This window comes from Notamacropus eugenii, chromosome 2, assembly GCF_028372415.1.
Source record: "Notamacropus eugenii isolate mMacEug1 chromosome 2, mMacEug1.pri_v2, whole genome shotgun sequence".
In the NCBI taxonomy this organism is placed as follows: domain Eukaryota; kingdom Metazoa; phylum Chordata; class Mammalia; order Diprotodontia; family Macropodidae; genus Notamacropus; species Notamacropus eugenii.
Genome location: NC_092873.1, coordinates 525382267 through 525396189, shown reverse-complemented (window position 1 = coordinate 525396189; position 13923 = coordinate 525382267). Strand labels below are relative to the sequence as shown.

Genomic DNA, 13923 nt, shown 5'->3' with positions numbered 1-13923 from the left:
TGTTTTCTCATAACTTTTGACTTTCCTTTGTCACATTACCCTGAATTTTCAGCTTGCCATCCAATCTTTTACTAGCAATTAAGTGTCACTTTTGGACCTGACTTGACATTATCATATCTCAGGTTGCTTCCCTTGATGGTGGCAGCTCAGCTTACCATAGTATGATTTCTTTGCCCAACGATAATCTGGGGAAAATCAAGTTTACTTTTCTAATATTCCAATGAGCAGCCATAGTTTGATCATTTACTTCTCTTTGCCATTTAGAGCATAAGAGAAAGACAGAATAGACAAATAATGTGGTGGCCTCATCCTGCACCTGTGGAGTGCAAATAATTATCTATATAAGTACATCAATGCCCTATTAAATTGCATCTCATGAAATGTGGCTCATCAGTCTAGTCTGTCATCATCTTCTTATAGCTTGATTTTGTCATTCAACTTGTACGCTAATTCTCCAGGCTTTGGGTCATCTGCAAATCTGACAGATGTGATCTCTGTTCCATCATCTAAGGCTCTGAAAATAGTTACAAAAATCAGGGTGGTAAGAACAGATCACAGAACCCTCTTGGCTGGAGACCCTCCTCTGAGGTGACATCAACCGACCAATGATGCTTTAGGCTTGGTCAGGCAACCAGATCTGAATTCCTCTACCATGTAAGACATTACAAAAATCACAAAATTTTAGAGTAAGAATTTGCTTCAGAAGCCCTCTGGTCTCACCAAACAATTTCTGCTATAACATCTCTATACAGCCTCTGCTTGAAGACCTCCAAAGAGGGATAACCCACTACCTCCCAAGGCAGCCTAGTCTACTTGGTGACAGCTCTCATTGTCGTGAAGTTTTTTTAGATTTCAAGCCTAGATTTGCCTCTGTAGTTTCTATCCATTGTTGCTGGAGTCAAACAACCTAATTTTCTCCTCCACAGGACAACTCTTCAAAATTTGGAGACTGGCAAACATGTCCAGTTCATTTAACTGATCTTCATATGGCATGACTTCAAGGTCTTTGCCCTCTTCTGGACACAAGACAGCTGACCAATGTCACAACTAGATAGCTTCTAGAAGTAGTATAATCACAACAGAGTGCAAAGAGACTGTGATTTCCCTGTTGCTGGAAGCTAAACATCTTTTAATGCAGTCTAAGATTACAATGATTTTTGGCTTCTACATCACAATGATGACTCTTAGTAAGCTTCAAGTTCACTAAACCACCCACACCCCCAAATCCCTTCCAATCAAACTTCTCTTCAATCATGCCTTGATTGTTGATTTTTCTGAACTCAAATGTAAGACCTTACAATTACACCAATTGAATTTTATGCTATTATATATTCAGCCCAATATTCTAGTTTGTCAAGATTTTGGAATCCTATTTCTTTTACCCAATATATTAGCAATATCCATCAGCTTCATTTCATCTGATGATTTGATAAACATATTATCTGTGTCTTCATCCAGGCCACTGATAAAAATGTTCAATAGCACATGGCCAAGCACAGATCTCTGAGGTATTACATTGGAGACCTCCTACTAACTCTATGAGTCCAGTCATTCAACCAACTCTTAATGCACCTATCTGTACTATTGCTAGGAAAGAGTGTTGGCCCTGGAGTGAAGAAGATTCATCGTCCTGAGTTCAAATACAGCCTCAGACACTTACTGGCTATATGATCCTATGCAAGTCACTTAATCCTGTTTGCCTCAATTTCCTCACCTATAAAATGAGTCATAGCAGGTAATGGCAAACCACTCCAGTATCTTTTCTGAGAAAACTTTAAAAGGGTCACAAAGACTTGGAAATGACTGAAAATCAACTGAATGGTGTCTCCATCTGCCATAGTCTTTAGTTTGAAGTAAGTCTCTTGGCCTGAACAATGAAATGATGGGGATGTGCTGTGATAGTTCATAAAGCAGAGCCCTCAATTCCAATCCTCACTACCTCTAGGAGACCTTAGACAAGTAACCTGATGTCCTGCTGCCTCAGTTTCCACATGGATAAAACATCCAGGTAACCCTAGATTCCTTGATGTCCCTTCCAGCACTTAATCTAAGATCCTTGAGGACCCAGTTTAGCTAAAATCTGGCCTATGACAAGGTAGCAAACAAAATCCCCAAGGCTTACTGATTTCCATTTCTTTTGGAATGTGTAATGTTTTAGTTAGTTGTCCAGAATATTTAAAAGATATAGTCTGCCTTTAACCAGAAGCTTTTTGACTAAATGGAATATTTGGGAAGGGGAAGTAATACAGTCTAAGAGTAGGATAGAGGCCAAAATCATACCAAGGGTCCATGAAGAGACTGCAGGAGGACCATGAATTTAGTTTTAAAAACGTTTTTACAACTCTTTCCCCTACATAATTGGTTTCCCTTGTAATCCTAAATATTCTATTCAAAACCATTCTGAGAAGGGGTCCATGGACTTCACCAGACTGCCAAAGGGACCCATGATTTAAGAAAGGTGAAGAAGCCCCATGTTAGTCATCTGAGGTCCAGAGAACATTAAATGTTCTGCCCATGGTCTCTTAGATGGGACACGTCAGAGACATGATTTGAACCTAAGACTCCAATTCAATATCGGTCCTCTACCTATCTCACCACCTGCTTCTCAATCAGAATCATTAATATATATCAGAAAAAAAGTGAATTCCTAAATTCCAATTTTTTAAGGAGGACTTCTTTTCTAAAATGACATATACTTTTTTACTATTGTTTCTAGGATGAGAATCATCTGTGATTCCATCACTGCTAAAACTAGATAATTCCAAATAACTTCTTTTGCTATTCTGACCTCTCATGGTTTTAAAAAAGAAAAAAATCTATGTAACACTCAATGAGTCTATTTTTATTTATCCACTAGGTGGCAGCAAAAGACTACTAAGGAGCTAAAAATTGGCTGTAATTCAACTTTTTTCTCTTTTTTATGATATTAAGTTCTTGTGAGCCCTTCCTCTCACTTTATGTGACTTAAGCTTCCTGGTTTGAAAGATCACTGGAATACAATGTGATATGATGGTGAGATAAACATATAGGCATTATAACCTCCATCAGGTGGACCAAAAGATTCCCAAGCATATGGACCAATGAAAAGTTAAAAATCATGACTGCTCAAGCTATTACACATGAATGAAACAATCCCTAATTGATTATCAATATTAATGGATGATGAGGAATTATCTATGTCAAACTCAATTTCCAAAACTGTTCATTTGAAATTAACATCGGAAAGATCAAGTGTATTAAATTGTTATCATTTAACTCTAAAATAAAAATTTTTATCTTTTCTCTAGTTTCTTTGCCTTATGGATTAAAAAATGCACTGTAGCAATGGACCATTCTGGTCTTTTGAGGCATTCTTAAATGCTGGCCCTTCCAGATGCCTTTAAAGTATCCAGTGATTATGACACGGGGCTCTCTCTCTGTCTCTCTGTATATATTTTCTCTAATAAAACAAGTCTTTTTTAAACAGCAGTAGTAATAATAACAATAGCAAGCACTTACACTGCACTTTAAGGTTTGTAAAGTGCTGTCTATACATTACTTCCTTTGACCCTCCCAACAGCAAAACTCTGGAACGTGATGCCTGCTTTCCAGCCACATGACATACACATCCTCATTTCACCAGCAGATTCATTGATTCCAATGCAAAGCAGGTCACTTCTCAACAAAGAGGTTCTACAGATGCCCAGTGACCCCATCTATCCACCTGAGCAGGCAAAGTTGATGCCTCATGGCAGCGGGATGCCTTTGGAGAGATGCCTCTCCAGCAAGGGCTTTGTAGCATCTCATAGCCTAGGCTTGGAAGTTAGCAATCAGAAAGAGGGAGAGAGAAGCAGCCGCCTAATGGAGCCTCCTCCAGTGAACTAGAATAGAAACTCCTTGAGAGCAGGCACTGTTTCACTTTGGTCTTCCTGTTCCCAATACCCAGCACAAAATACCTGCCACATATAGGTGCTTAATAAATATTTGTTGATTGATGGAGATGGACATACCCTAAGCCATCTCTCTGTAGCTGTTCTTAGAGATGATATGGGAGGAACTTTAAGTTTTTCCTTCAGGAGCAGCTAGGTGGTGCAGTGGATAGAGCAACAGTCCTATTGTCAGGAGGACCTGTTTCAAATCCAGCCTCAGAAACTTGACACACTTACTAGCTATGTGACCTTGGGCAAGTCACTTGATGCTGACTGCCTCACCACCCCCCAAAAAAGCTTTTACTTCAGAGTCTTCATTTTCTAATTCTCCTACTCCTACATCAGCAGCTCTGCATTTCTGAGCAGAATGCTGACGATACTGTTTGAAAGCATCCTAAAATTTAAAAATTAAACCAATTACATCTGTTTCTAATTTTAAGATTTTTAAATACTTCAAAAGAGCCAATCTTGAAAACGTCAGTGCTTGGAAGCAGTCCTCTTTTTGTCATGCTAAGGCTATACCTCAAAGGCAACCAACTTTCTGCTGAAAGGAGAGGCAGTCTGGTGAACTGGCAATAGGGGTGGGCTTGATGTCAGGGAGACACGGGTTCAAATCCTACCTCACATACTTCCTAGTTGTATGCCTTTGAGCAAGTCACTTTCTTCTCTGAGCCTCAGTTTCCTCATTTGTAAATTGGGTATTATCTCCTATGAGACTCAAAAGAGATCATGTATATAAATAAAATCTCTTACAGAAATGGAAGCACTATGTAAGTACCATCATTGTATTAACAAAGCCAATGGAGGTTTTGTAGTTAAAACTAAATTTAATCTTCAGATTTATGATTGTAGTTTTATAGTTAAGGATAGCATAATTTGAATAAATTCAAGGAATTCTGAAATTTTTATTAATATTATTATTTTATTAGATTTGAAATAAAGATTATCATTTCCTGTGAAGAAAGGGAAATCCCTAAGTACCATCTTTCCTAAAGCATAACTGCCTCCCCAGGCTCTTTATTATGAGATCACTTCTTCAACAATCCAGCATCCCACCCTAACAGCCTGCAGAATAGTGGAAGAGAGCCATACCCAAAGCCTGGTTCATGTTTCTCATGAACTTTATTTTCTAAGGTGAGAGTCACGTAGTTAACCGATTTCCTAGCACAAGAGAATTCAAAGCAAACTGTGAGGCCACAGACAAATTCAAGAGAGTATGAAATAGGGAAAGATCCAGGGAAAAAAGCTTTTGTGCTCTACTCAATCCTTCATAAGCCCTCTGGAGTAAGTAAATTTGGAGGCAGGCAGAGTTCTGATATGCTAACCCTACTGTACCCTGGAAGCCCCTCCATGAGGAATGTTTCAGTGAGTATACATATGTGAATGCATGTGTGTGTACAGAGCAAAGCAGTAGTGTGGGCAGGCAAAATAATAAGTGCAGAATAAATAATTGATATACAATCAATGGTATGTAGGGAAAAAGACACATCCTAAAAATAATCTTAGTCTAAGTAAATGGCCAGAGACAATGGTGATGAATTATGTTTACCTATAATCGTTGAATTAAATCATTTAAGTAAATTTAGGTTATAGGGAGAGATATAAAGATCTGACCTCAGAGTCAGAAGACCTGGGTTCAGATCCTGCCTCTGACGTGTCCTGGCCCTGACATGTCCATGACCTTGGTTGTGGTTGTGTGTGTGGTTTGTCCTTTGTTCTCAAAGAGGACCATGACATCAGGGAGATGATAACATGACTTGCAGTTGACTTTGATTTGAGTGAGGGAGGGCCATGCAAGGTCACCAGCCTCACTTTCTCCTCCTGAGCCATCTGGATCCAGTGACCAGATATTCATCAGGATGACTGCAGATGGCTCGGTATACAATGGGAGACCTTGGCCTAGAACAAGTCGGTTGACCTCTGAGTGCTCTAGGCAACTCTTTGAGACTCTAAGTTTCAAAGAAGGTGCCCAAGGAGGACTCACAGGTTCACTTCCCATTCTCTATCACTAGGTTACCCTGGTTGCATTTGAAAATCATATGCTTCTCTCCAAAAGGTCCTTTTGTTCAGTTGTGCTCTCAGCCAGGCTGGGGTTTCAAGGGAGGTACTGAGTATGAGCTTGGTCACATAGGTAGATGTCACTAGAAAAGGCAGATGACACTCAGAGACGGGAGGCTGCCCAGAACACAGGACAGAGGGGAGCAGAGGGGAGCTGTTCCGAGCTGATTAATTGAAAACTAGTGGCCTAGCCCATGTCACAGTAAGGTTAATGGAATTCTGTACACAGAGGACGGGGGGCTCACCACCTCAGACGATAATGGAGTGAAGAAAGTTGGGACCAAGCTGACATGATCCACCTTTGGTATCTGGGAAGACTTTCCCCCCCTTCTTTATGCTTCAAAGTGAATGAAGTCATTTCTGAATTTTTTAATTTTATTATAAATAAGAAGGGGCAATCCAGTATACCTAGAACACTGGACTGAGATTTAGAAGACCTGGGTTCTAGTGCAAGTTCTACAAATACCTTGCTATATGATCTGAGGCAAGTCACTGAACTTTCCTCAGTTTCCTCATCCATAAAAAGAGAGTTAGACAGGATGACCCCCAACATCCACCAGGGCTTTAATGATCCTAGCTATAAATTCATAAAATGCCTATTATTCTCTAAGATTCCAAAAACATTTATCCTTCTGTATAGAGACTGAAGAGATAGACCAGTGCTTCTCCAGGATGCTTAATCTTTCATGACTAATGCAGCCCCAAGTCTAAAATGCATGTATTTCATGTGTCAGAACAAGAATGACATTGTCATTCCAGGGGACTGTAAGTCACCTGGAAAAAAACCAGAAGCTGTACTGAAGGGAGGAGAAATCACTGCCCTGAGCCTCAAAGAATGACCAAAATGTCAAACTGAACTCACTTCGACTTGACTTTCCCTTCTGCATCTCCAGCACCTAGAACAGTGCCTGGCACATAGGACCAGGTCAGTAAAGGCTGACTGATGGCCTCATTCTTTCTATGGTTCATAATTCTTAGCCTAGCATTGTGCTAGGTGCTCTGTGGCCAATAGGTGACAGCGATTGGATCTGTGATCTCTTTGGTAGAGGGCACACCCAGGTGAGGAAATTCCTTCTACCAATGCAAATTAGCACCTTCTTGGCAACTTACAGTTTCAGCCTTTTTGGCACTAGGGACCCTTTGGGCAGTCTGGTGGAGCCTACAGATCTTTTCTCAGAATTATGTTTGCAAATGCATAAAATAAAATATGTAGGATTACAAAGGAAGCCAATTATATGGAAACAGTTATCAAAATCTATTTAAAAACAAGTTTTTGGTTAAGAAGCCTTGTCGTACTCATAATGGCAAATGCCATGCACATCCAGAGAAAGAACTACGGAATTGGAATGCAGAGTGAAGCAGATTTTTTTCTTTTTTTGTTTGGTTTTTTCTTTCTCATGTTCTCTCTCATTCATTATAATTTTTCTATGCAACATGACTAATATGAAAATGTGTTTAATAGGAAGGTATGTATAGAGCCTTATCATATGGCAAGCTATATTGGGGAAGGAGAGGGAGAAATTTAAAACTTATGGAAGTGAGTGTTGAAAACTAAAAATAAATAAATTTTTAAAAAGAAGTCTTGTTTTAGAAAGCTGCCTATAGAACTGAGAGGTTAAATGATTTGCCCAATGTAACAGACAGGATGTGTCAAAGGAGGGACCTGAACTCAGGTCTCCCTGGTTTTGAGGCCAGGTCTCAAGGCTGCCTCTGTGTTCAATAAATATTTGTCAATCAGTAGCCTAGATTCCACCAATACGAGGAAACCAGGTCCTGCTATTTACCTGTGAATAATCACCAAACTGCTGAGAATAATTCATGTAATTTTCCAATGTATGTTGTGATGAGGTTCCCTGAGAGATGGCATCCAGTAAGTTGCTTGTGATTCCAGTCTGGGGCAGAGCACTCACGGTCTTACTTGTAACTGGGGCTAAAGCAAAATGAACAGACTTGTGTTACTTATACCATGGAAAGGTAACTATATTAGAAAATGAAACTTTTCTTACTGTATTCCTATATATGTGTGTATATAGAGATAGAGAGATGTAAATATATATTATATATCTTACTATATTCCACTTACCTTTATATCAGACACAGATCAGCATTTACCGATGTAAGGTAACCAGTCATGCCATCTAAAAGTATCTGCTTCAACATATCACTCAACGACAGAATTTGAGACTTAGAGGGCAGCCTAGCCACCATCCAGCCCAGCCTGGACATGAAATGAATCCCCACTGTAACATCCTGGATAAAGTGTTGTCCAGATCTGCTTGGAGACCTCCAGAGGAGGAGGTGCCCACAACCCCCCAAGGCAGCTCATTACACTCTGGGATGGCTCTCATCGACAGGGAACTTCTGATATTAAGTCAAAACTGGCCTCACAGTAACTTCTACCCATTCCTGGAGTCCTCACCTGGGCCCAAGTGAAAATAAGCCTAATCCCTATCATATCTTCTGCAACCTTTCACCCCTCTGGGTCCTTGCCTGATCCATATGACTTGGATTCAAAACCCTTCAGTATCCTAGGTGTCCCCCCTGGATCTTCCCTATAACCTCTTAATGTGGCTTTTGGGTCCAGATTTGGACACATGAATTTGTCCATGATTTGGACACTCTGACCAGGGCAGAGGACAGAGATTTTTACGTCTTTATTCCTGAAAGGCACACCTCTCTTCAAGTAGCCTAAGACGGCATTCACTTCTGTTTCCCATAGTACAGAAGAACCAGTTTTATGTGGCACTAATAATGCAATTCTATTGAAGTACAATACCTCAAACCCATATGCTTCAAAATTTTAAGATGTAACTATTTCAAAATGAAACTCTTCTAAAAATAAATTACCCCAGTTCCATAAACAGAAATTAACCTTTTTTCTCTGACTTTTAAAATCACCATCTATTATGCCAGACTGCAACACAATTGTGTTTTTAACTCTCTTCTCTCAGCTATCATTTTGACCACTAGCACATTGACTATCCCTTTTTAAAGTTTGCTAAAGATGAAGAAATAAGATTACCAACATGTTAAAAATATATGTAAAATTAGAGTCAGTAAGTTCTTGATAAAAGACCCCAGGCTTCTTTTGTGGAGAAAAAAATATACAAGAGCTTTTGAGACAACTACTTTAGCAGATTGGACTAGTTTCTAACCCTCCCCCTTTCTTGGGCACATTTCTGCTCTCATCTGCCCAATTGAGGTTGAAATCAGTCAGATGTCCAGCTAAATGTAGTGTTCCTGTATACTTATGGGAACTAAGGAGGTCACCATTATTTTCTCTCTGGCATTAACCTTCAACCACATTGCTGCAAGGATACACTCAGCTGCAGATGTTTATAACAAGAAAAATATTTTCTCTCCACAGGAAAATTATATGCGATTGCCAAGATTATTTTTGTTGGAAGACCCACATCATGAGGGCGAGAGCTTTTTTAGCATCTCCAAATGGTAAATTCTTTTGATGACAAAAACAGACATTCTACCTGTGCTCAAAGCTCTGGCCAGTCCCCGTGCAGGGAGTAGGCAGCATTTGGGCTGGGGGATGACTCAGCCGCAGACAGCTTTTCAGTGACTTTGCAAAAGGTTGTAAACAGACTAAGCCAGAAGGGGTCTTTCCTTACCTGGCAAACAAACCCCAGGCAATACACTGGCCAAGTTCAAGTACGGATTAGTACTAAGTCGTATTTCTTTTGGTGGCTCCCCCAAAAGTGAAGTCTGATTCTTAGAGGCAGTCTATTTAAAAAAAGAAAGAAAGAAAAGTGGTTGTTTATGAGGATACTTTCCATATGGGGACACTGAAACCCAGGAAGAGAAAAAGCCTGCCTGAGGTCAGAAAAACAGAAAGACATGAGGCAGAATTTGAACTGGTGACCCAGCTTCTGCTTGAACACGTCTGATGGCAGGCAGCTCACTTCCCACCCAAAGCGAATTGTTCCATTTTTGAGTCCGCACTATTTGTTACAAAGTTCTTTAATATATTGAGGGGAATCTGCTTCTCTGTAAGGTCTATCTGCCGGCCTGAGTTTTGTCCTTTGAAGTTCCTTTCTTTCTCAAGCTATTCTTTTAAATATTTGAATGTTACTTTCATTTCCTTCATTTCAAGTGTTCTCTTCACAGGCTAAATATCCTTTATATAACATAGTTTCAAGACTCCCGTATGACCACCTTCAGCCCACGAAGTCTTGCTTGACCACGTCCTTCTCAATTCGTGGTATCTGGAAACAGTCTTACTCTCAACCCTCCCCTGATTTGGACTCTAGTTTTTTATTCATACATTCTAAGAGACACTGGGTAGCACAGAGGAGAGAGGACTGGTATAGAGCCAGGAAGTCCTAAGTTCAAGTCTTCCATCTGAGAAATATGAGGCAAGTGACCCTGAGTTATTTTATCTCTCAGTGGGCTAGGCAGTGCCCTGAGGCTCTAGGTTAAAGATGAGTTGTTGAGGTGCCTGAGTGGAGAGAGTCCCCACTGAAGAACCCAAAGTTTGAAATTCAATTCATCCAACCATCCACTCCTCTCCTTTCAGCCCATCCATATCCTCTCATACCAAACTGACTCTGCCCAACACTACTTGCAGAGACCACTTTTTCCATTCTGGCATTATTTCATAGCCCATGAGTGATGGGAAATTCTCACAAATGATATTGCAAAAACACAAGGGAAAATAATTCCAGTGGGCAGAAGACAGAGGCTTTGTCTAAAGAGACTGTTGTGGATCTATGGGAGATTCACTGAACAGCACATCCTTTTAGATGACATGTCCAGAAGGTAGAATCAAGGGTGGGTTACAGGATCATGAAGGCAAAAGCCTGGCCTGGTTCTGTAAGAACATGAGTGACACTAATGTCTGCAAAGAGCAGAGGAATCACAAGGATAGAGAAAATGCTTGGGGGGTGCTTTTGTTGCATTTTTGAGCCTCTGGGGAAGTAAGTGAAAAGGATTCAGCAAGGAATAGGAAGGACCACCCCTTGCAGTGAATGGGAGGTCATAATGAATCGTGTGAATGAGGAATGCTCCACTTAGGTTTTTCATCTGCTTTCACTCTCTATTACCTCCAGGTAAAAGCCCACATTTGGCTCTGTAAAGACCCTCCCCAGAATGACACCTCATGGCCTCAAGTACACTTCTTGTGCTGCTGTCTTGTCTCCCTACAGACTGGAGATTTCATGGGGGCAGAGACTGGGTCTTCTCTAACTTTGCATCTCTTCCACATTGTGGGAACTTAATAAATCTTGCTGAATAAGATTGCCTCCCATCTCCTTAGTCCCTGGTGTATTACATTGAGTCAGTAGTCAATTAGTCCCTAAGACTTTTTTCCAACAAAAAACTCTTGAGTTTTAGTCTTCTCTGCCTTGTAGAGTTCACAAAATCATGGGATTTTAGATTTGGAGAAATCTCCAAGGTCATCTAATCCAACCTAACTCTCTACCTTTACAGATAGGGAAACTGAGGCCCAGAAAGATGAAGCAACCTGCCCAAGTGATCTTGGGCAGGGATTTGAGCTCAGGTCGCCTGATGCCAAATCCAGCATATTTTCCCTTCAGTGCTTTATAATTCTCACTGTCAAGTTTCACCTGGTTTGAAATGTCCCAAAGGTTTCACTTGCTGAGATTTTTCATGCTCTCTGTTCTGTCATTCAATAAAATAGCTGTTCCTCCCAGCTTTGTGATACAGTGGACATTTTGATAAGTCTGCCACCAATGACCCATCAAAATACCTAATGAAATTCTGGACAGGAGAGAGCCGGGCACAGAGCACTGACACATCCCATTGGAGACTTCCTCCCAGGTTAGGGAAAAATCATCCCTGAAGCATCTCTGCTTGTGATGGGACAATTAGTAACAAAGGGGTTTAAGCCTACTCTCCTCGTTTCTTGATCTCTCCAGGAGGGCATAATGATAACTAGCAGTTACTTACTTAGCACTTCAAGGTTGCAAAGAGCTTTACAAATATTGTCTCCTTTGGTCCTCACAACAACCAGACTATTTTTATTCCCATTTTACTGATCAGGAAACTATAGCTGAGGTTTAGCTGACTTGCCCTGAGAAGGATGAAGGCAGGCTCTTCTGGACTCCAAGTCTAGCACACTATCCACTGAGCCACCTACCTCCTCATTGTGAAATTTGTCTCCCGCCTATCTACAATCCATCCAAAGGCTACCTCTGACCCTCCCCTTCTTGGCCAGGTCAAGTACACCTGGCAAAAATGGAAATCAGGTTAGTTTGCTATGACAGCTTTCCACGTTCAGTGCTGTGCATCACAGTTTCCTTTCCTAAGCACAAGCCAGAGATCAGAGTGTGGAACAAGGAACACAAGGAAGGCTCAATCAAGTCAATTGAATAGAATTCGACAAATATTTGCTTCGTGCCTGCTCTGTGCAGAACCATGAGCCAGGCGCTTCGAGAAAACGACTGCCATCGTTTGGCTCAAAGGTTTTATCCCAAACCTCAGGATAAATTAAAGAAACCCACAAGACCTCACTGCCAAATTGTGGCCCAGGCTGGGGGATGGTGGTGGCAGCTGGGGATGCCGAGGGCGGGGGGAGTAGGAAGGCGATCCATGGTCACATCTCCAACATAGGGAACTTTCCACCCCAGTCAACAGCCCCATCCTGGTTTGGCCTGATGGAACATCAACACTTGTATCTTAGAAAATACCAGCTTCAGACAAATTGTATATAACTGTGGAGGCACTGCTGGGAAAACTTTCCAAGCTGCTAGCAGAATTCCACAGAGATTCGTAAAGTATTAAGAAAAATCAATGTTTAGAAAAGTTAAAAACATATTTAAATTATACTGCATATCCCAGGTTTAAAAAATTGTTTTACATTCATTTGAAACTATTTTTAATAGGCACAAAACCTAGAATTAAACTAAACAAGAGCCTATGAACAAGATGGAATAGCTATGATATACAATTATATGTTTTCATTTTACACACACACATTTGTGTGGATTCACATGTGAAGGAAGATTCAATCTCTGAACTTCCTTATTCCATCTTGTAGGCTCAAAACATATCCATTTATTAAGATGTTGGGGCGGGGGGAATTCCCACTTTGAAAGAAAAATACAATTATTGCAAATAGGAGTCACTTTTAAAAATGTGTATCTATGTACATATTGTACAATAAAAGTGTACACATGTATTATACTATACAATATATACTTTTAAAAGTGATTCCTATTTATGTTATATATGCACATATATACTTATATAAAATATATATTTAAGCATACATCATATTATATATACTTTAAATGTGATTCCTATATATATGCATATGCACACATATGTATACTTTTAAAAGCAATTCCTATTTATAGATTTTATATATGTATATATACATATATACATGTGTAAAGTGATTCCTGTTCATGTTTACATATATATGCATGTATGTATAGACACACACAATATACATATACTTTTAAAAGTGATTTCTGTTTGAAGGAATAGAATTTTTCTTTCAAAGTAGGGATTTTCTTCTAACATCTTAATAAATAGGTTGTTCCGAACCTCTGAGAGGGAGTAAGGGATAGAGGACAGAGCTTGGAATCAGGAAGATCAGAGACTGACTCTCCCTTCAGACACTCAGTGGCTCTATTGCTCTGGATATGGCACTTAATAAATTTAATAAAGGAAAGAAAAAAGCATTTCTTAAGTCCCTCCTGGGTGTGCCAGGCACCCTACTAAGCTAAGTGTTACCAATACAAAATGCAAGAAAATTTCTCCTCTCGTGAAGCTAACATTCTAGTAGGGAAAGATAATATGTATGGGAAGATCATTTTGGACAGAGAAGGTAAAGGGATAGTAAGTGGGTTCATAGAGCAACTGGCAGCCTCAGTTTCCTTATCTGTATAAGGAAATCACAAATAAGACAATATAGGTAATGTGTTTTGCAAAGCTTAAAGTGCAATGTCAATATTAGCTACTGCTACTAACATTTTTTTGG

The 13923-nt window shown here is 40.0% G+C and overlaps 1 protein-coding gene across 3 annotated transcripts in view; it reads right to left on the bottom strand.

Moving 5' to 3' along the window:
* RAVER2 (ribonucleoprotein, PTB binding 2) overlaps positions 1-13923 on the bottom strand; it is a 100193-nt gene that overhangs the window by 8819 nt on the left and 77451 nt on the right. For all 3 annotated transcript variants that reach the window (XM_072649742.1, XM_072649744.1, XM_072649745.1), the window contains exons 10-11: positions 9590-9701; positions 7751-7896 (exon numbers count right to left, since the gene is read on the bottom strand). In XM_072649742.1, the coding sequence (XP_072505843.1) occupies positions 7751-7896; positions 9590-9701 (258 nt within the window). The remainder of the gene's footprint in view (positions 1-7750; positions 7897-9589; positions 9702-13923) is intronic.